Here is a 6,456-nt window from a genome sequence, read left to right as displayed (position 1 = left end):
CACCTCACCCCCCCAAAAAAGATAACCCTTGATTGATCACTTAAATCACTAGAATCCCAGAATGTATCTAGAAATTTATATACGAATATTCATAGAAAATGTTTTAACAGAAATTCATAAGTAACAATAGTAAAACATTAGGAAGAAAACACCATTTCCATGATGAGCATCCTGCTGCTCTACATTAACACAAAGTGCTGGTATAAGTTATCTTCTTCAAAGGAGACTCTATATATTTTGGTTTCTAAAGGAAGTCCACCTTCTCATAGGTCTTTTCAATGAGGGTTAACATGTTCTGCAAGTCAGCTGACTGCTGAATAGTGTGCATATCCTTTAAAAGACCTTTCTGATTTTTTATCTTCAAAATTTCTTCCTAAAGAAGGAAAAAGAAGAAGAGACAACAAATAAAAAACACCTTTCATTGAGTCCAACAGAAATTTCGCTTTCATGCAGCCCAGCTGTACCTAAACACAGGTAAGATAAAAAGGATTCAAATACACAGAATGAAACTGTCTTCCTTCCATCAGTTACAGAGCGATGTATTTCAGAAATGATCACAGGTTCCCTAGAACCCCAGCGTTCCTAGGAAAAGACATGTGATCCTTTAAATGGCAGGCGTTCAAGTGGTTTGTTCTGTCTTAAAACATAAGCATATAGTTCTCAATGACAAGAAAAAAAGAAAGAAGAAAAAAAGATAAAAGTTTCAGATATTTCTGAATTTTCAGAGTTGCCCCCTCTGGCAGAGAGAAAGTGACAAACACACATTCTGTTGCCTTTCTTCTCATAGCCACGGTGTCTCTGAAAATATATTCCATGCTCACCTGCAAAGTGGGTGCCTGTAAACTGTGCTTGGGCAGTTCTGGAAGGTGGAGTGCTCCACTGCTATCTTCCTGGAACACCTCGAAGGGGAAAAATAGGAATGAAAAAAAAAACAACAAACCAACAACAAAACCAAACATCAGGCACATAAGTCGGAAAATAAACTGGGTGTCATTATTCAACTTCTGAAAACTTAACTTCTTAATTTTGCAAGTGAAATTGGAAAGATTGAAGATACACATTCCCAAAGGCAAATAAAACCATCCTGATGCAACACTCTGCAGAAAGAGCTTGGGTGAAGCAATAGCTCTGGAAACACATTCTCCTTAGAGGAATGCAGCAACATCCATTGAAAATACCTTCCTGGCCTTTTTTTCATCTTCCTCTAACTGGTTCTTGAGCAGCTGGATTTTGTACTGCAGTTGTTGCATAGTTTCTTCAGTGCGTTCTGCTGATCGCTCAGCTTCATTTATTTCTTCCTAAGGCAAAACAGACACAAAAACAGAACAAAATTTACTTTAGAGATGGTGAACCTTCCGCTTATCAGATACAAATAATAAATATCAGCTGAGTCACTGAAAAAACACCCCAAAAGATACACTGCTTTGTAGCAAAGGTGGGTGACAGCGACGAACAGTGGACAACACCACAACAGCACAGGCATAGGCAGCAGTTTGTCTACTAAAAACTTAGAAAACACTGAGCAGCAGCAGACAAGCAAGATACTTTCTTCCCTTCCTTGCCTTTCATACCTGCAATTGTACCAAAGACTCTTCGTTTGTCTCAAGCATTTGTTTCTCTGTCATTTGAAGGCTCAGGACATTCTTCAGGTTGCCCAGCTTCCCTGCAGGCACCTTTAAAGTCTTGAAAAATCTCAGCACCCTTTATTATAAAAAAAGGAAAGTGTGACTTGTTTGGAGTTCTTTGCAAAACAAAAAGAAAACTGACTAATGACTTCTCTGGGGAAAAAATAAACTCAATTTAGCCCAACTGCTGCCAGTGAAGTAAAAGGATCCAGGCAGGAAGAAAAGCTATCTTGAATTGTTTTCCAAAAATCATGTGGAATAGATGTCTAAGGAAGGAACCAGAAACAAGGAATCCCACCATTCTAACCTTTGCTATTACACTGACATTGTGTGGTTTCTATCCCATTGGCTTGTACACCCCCTGACTGTAATTTGACATTAACGAATATTTTCCCAGTTCTGACCTTTCTGCTTTCCAAGGTAAAACTAAGTTTTTAAAGCAGCATTTTTACCCGCTTCCACACAAAATCATTTTAGTTAAAACTGTAAATGCTTTTGTGAAATATAATATCTAGTTTTATGCCAGAGGAAGAATTTTAGCTTGCTCTCAAAGGTCCTTCTGAGGAAGATTTGAATTCTTCCAACTTGGGTCTGCCTGTTAGATACATCAAACTGCCACAATTTCCATGCATCTCAGATGAGACTGCACGAGTTTGGCAACTCGGAAATCAGACCCAACGTGTCACAAATTAAACATTAAAACCAAACATTATACAAAAACATTTATGAGAAACTAGTTCCTCATGTTTGATTCCTGAGGTACTCTAAGAACAAAGAAAGCAACGTAGAGGCTCAGGCTCTATGTTGGTAAGAGCCTGGTATACCAACACACACACACAGAGAAATTCTCAGACGCCCAAGCATAAGTAATTACTCCCACAATGACATAAGACTACAAGTTATGCCCCAACATAAAATTTAAATTCTTGGAAGCAACTTCAACAGTCAGAAAATGAATTAATGTTTAAGAAAATTTAGCTATAACTGCTCCTGCCACTACCATAAAACAGCAACAAAATAAATAGCTGCCCACAAATTTAAACCCTGTATAAATACAAAGCTGATTAAAGGAGCTTTTAAGAATACCTCCTAGGTTCTTTTACTCATATAGAAGTAGCTAAAGTGGGTCTTTCAACCGCTCTTGCTTGTCCATTTCTATCAACATACCATCAAGATATTGCCCTCCCTGATTTTGCATAATTGGTCCCTTCCAGTATTTCCTAAACATGATTGCTCCCAGGAGCAATTCTGTAACCACGGCACCAAACAACTGGGTAAACTAAATCCCTTCTCTCCCTCTTTTTTTTTTTTTTTTAAATTATAATTTCTTACCTTTCTTTCAGTAAATTGAGGTGCTTCTGAACATCATCTTTTTTCACACTTTGTTGGCACAAAACAGATCTGGAAAGCAAATAAAGGCAGAATTTACATCACAAAGCCTGCAAGCACAGAATACACATCAAGTGAAGTGAACATAAGCAGAACTTCCCTAGCTAAAAATTGTTATATTATACCGGACGAAATATACACAGCCAGCCATATTGTCCAAAAAAACTCCAAAGCTTTTCCAGTTCAAGCAATGTTATGATTTTTACTTTATTCCTTCTGGAAACAAAGAACAACCACCAGGATATTTGACACTTACAGTATTACTGAATCCATTACAGTTTCCAGAAACTGCCGACTGCTCTCTGAGAGAGTCTGCCAGGATCCTGCTTTAGCACTGGTTAGCTTCACCTTTTTTGAAGAACCTTTTTCTCCTGTTAGCATAAAGGCAAAAGGGAAAAAATATGATTTGTCAAACCTGGATAGATAGCTTTGTGACTCAATTCAGTCAGATCATAGGCAAAGGTTTTTCCATGTCACAAAACTATCAGGTCAAATCTATACGCATTATTTGCAAGTCACAAGTTGTTTAAAACGCACAAAACAGAGAAGATTCTTTCTTACAGCAGTTTCATTCTATACAGATACTTTCCCAAAATCATTGGCGATACAAGTGAAAAAACCCAGAATGAAATAAATAAAAAAGAATGGGAATATACATCAGTGAGAAACTCAAGGCAGAAGAGGCCTCATCTCATTTATATGTTCAATACAACACAAGCCAGACTTAAGACAGAAGATTAACAGAGAAGACAATGACCTGTGAAGAGAAAGTTAAAATGTTCTGGGTGCTTGTGGTGAAATTTTATAAGAGAAGAACACTACTTGTAAACAAAAATATATGATTAATATGTGCATGTACAACACATATGATACAAATGCACAGTGGCTAACCGTACTGCAAACACTGTTAGTGTTCAGAAAGAAAACTTTGAAACTTATTTCAGTGACATCTCAGACACCTATGATTTCAACATAACAGTTACTACTTCTAATGTTTTTTCGATACACTGAATTTGCATGAGACAAACATAAGGAAATAATACAATCCTACCTGCATGGGAATAGTCCTCATATTCCTTAGCTTTCCTTTTGACTGCCTGAGTGACCTCCTGAAAAGAAAAATTTACAATAAATATGGTAATTTTGAAACACCTTCTGCCACAACCATTGCTGCAGCCAAACGCACAACCATCCCTTTACTACTAGCAACCCCCTATAAAAAGGGCTGTGAAAGCACTTCAGTGCTTGACAGAGGTCTATTGCTATTGACCACAAAAAGGCTTTTTGAACTGTGAAACTAATTCACCTCAAGCAAGTTAAGGAAAGCAATTCCCTCTTCTTAGTTCTTCTCATTCAAAGAATGAGGTCATGAAATAAGAAATGCACAAGATGTTTGGCTATCCAGCTGCGTCTTGAGATTATGCCATTCGTAAGTTAAGTGGTTAAGCAAGCTCTCTTCAAAAGAAAGCTGCCTAGGCCAATCCTGAGATATGCATAGAATATTTTCCAGAACGAAATAAATGCCATCTAAGCTGCACGAGCTCTGATTTTATCACTCTGTTTAAACAGATGCTGTGCAGCTCTTCAAATCTGCACAGCCAGCTTGCCTTGTTATTAATCGCCACAATGCTTCCCTCTACTTGTCACAGGCACAGTAGCACACAACCAGAAATTCTGGAAACCAAGGAGCAGCTAAGACAGTGGGTCTCAAAATAGCCATTCATATCTCCTCAAGAGGACTACGTTTAATTAATGAAATATTTTCTACAAATTCCAGTAGAAAACTGGGCAAAAATGGCTTTTTGTTTTCCTTAGGTTACTTTCCTAACTTGTTTGATCCAAAATAATTATTACCTTTCTTTTTTGACCTTGTTTTCTTCCTTCTCCATCTGTTCTGGTTTTTTTGCTAGAAGGCCTTTGTTGATTTTGTGATTTAAAGGCTTTTTTTGCTGATCCCCCACCAGTGGTCTCCCCCATTTTACTGGAAGGTGTGTGGTGGCGTTTCATGATCTGTAAACCAAACAGAACAGGAGGAAACAAAAACAAAATTAAAATCCAATTGTTAGTGTGTGGTTTGTACTGTATGGATAACAAGCAAAACAATGGAAATAGCCTGTGCTAAATGAGCCCAAACGGTTGATGAGACGTTCAACATGACCCGGCAATGTGCACTCACAGCCTAGAAGGCCAACCATATCCTGGGCTGCATCAAAAGCCACATGGCCAGCAGATTGAGGGAGGGGATTCTCCACCTCTACTCTGCTCTCATGAGACGCCACCTAGATTATTGCATCCAGCTCTGGGGCCCTCAGCACAAGGACATGAACCTGTTGCAGTGGGCCCAAAGGAGGCCACAAAGATGATCAGAGATCTGGAACACTTCTCCTGTGAGGACAGGCTGAGAGAGTTGGGGTTGTTCAGCCTGGAGAAGAGAAGGCTCCGGGGATCCCTTATAGTGGCCTTCCAGTACCTAAAGGGGGCCTACAGGAAAGCCAGAGAGGGACTTTTTACAAGGGTATGCAGTGATAGGACGAGGGGGAATGGCTTTAAAGTGGAAGAGGGGAGATTTAGATTAGATATTGGGAAGAAATTTTTCACTCTGAGTGTGGAGAGACACTGGCTCAGGTTGCCCAGAGAAGCTGTGGCTGCCCCATCCCTGGAGGTGTTCAAGGCCAGGTCGGATGGGGCTTTGAGCAACCTGGGCTGGTGGGAGGTGTCCCTGCATATGGGTTGGAACTCGATGATCTTCAAGGTCCCTTGCAACCGAAACCATTCTATGATTCTATTAAATGTTTACATATGTTCTAACCCAAGGCCTAAATCTTGTACGTTTATCTAAGCGCAGAACCACTAAAAAAGCATCCGCGTTTGCCTTTTAGGCAGGTCTTTGTGTGTTCCACATTTCCTTCTAAATTTAAAAGCTGGCATGTCTGTACGCCAAAAAGCAGCAATGGCAATGCAACAGTAACTGCACTGAGAACAGCCTAATTTGTTCTTAAAGGTCTCCAACAATAGGAATTCTTAATCTTTCCAACGCAGTTCAGTGTGGCTATCCTATAACCAGGAGTTTTCACCCTAACCACAGCTGCAGTTTAAACCTACAGTTTCCTTTCTCATTCACTATAGAGATGGAGGAAAAAGAACTCTCACAGAAGAAAGTAACCATGACCCCCCACCAGCCTTCCCTTTCCTCAGCGAAACCGCTCAGATGTACTCAGCTTTACTTTCATCCCCTCAGGCCACTTCTTCCCTCGCGTAGAGGGCCCGTCGCGGCTCGACAAGCGACAGTCGCGACCGACACGAGGTAAATAAGCTCTGCCTCTCCTCCCGCCCTCCAGTAACTACCGATTTTGTGGTACACCATCTGCAGCCTGCCTCAGCGGGCCCGGCGCGGCCTACAACTCCCGGCATGCAACGCTCTCTACCACCCAGTGGCACAGGC

The 6,456-nt window shown here is 40.3% G+C and overlaps 1 protein-coding gene across 1 annotated transcript; it reads right to left on the bottom strand.

Moving 5' to 3' along the window:
- Window positions 1-244: 244 nt before the first annotated feature.
- CENPQ (centromere protein Q) lies at window positions 245-5,021 on the bottom strand. Its single transcript, XM_009895906.1, has 8 exons — window positions 4,869-5,021; window positions 4,066-4,123; window positions 3,271-3,385; window positions 2,958-3,026; window positions 1,572-1,701; window positions 1,179-1,298; window positions 822-899; window positions 245-373 (listed from the first exon to the last, which is right to left on the bottom strand). Exons 1-8 carry the CDS (start codon window positions 5,019-5,021, stop codon window positions 245-247), a joined length of 852 nt encoding a protein of 283 aa, XP_009894208.1.
- Window positions 5,022-6,456: the final 1,435 nt, after the last annotated feature.

This window comes from Charadrius vociferus, unplaced genomic scaffold (genome assembly GCF_000708025.1).
Source record: "Charadrius vociferus isolate BGI_N301 unplaced genomic scaffold, ASM70802v2 scaffold312, whole genome shotgun sequence".
Taxonomy (NCBI): domain Eukaryota; kingdom Metazoa; phylum Chordata; class Aves; order Charadriiformes; family Charadriidae; genus Charadrius; species Charadrius vociferus.
The sequence above is the reverse complement of the archived record's forward strand: the minus strand, read 5'-3'. Positions and strand labels throughout refer to the sequence as shown.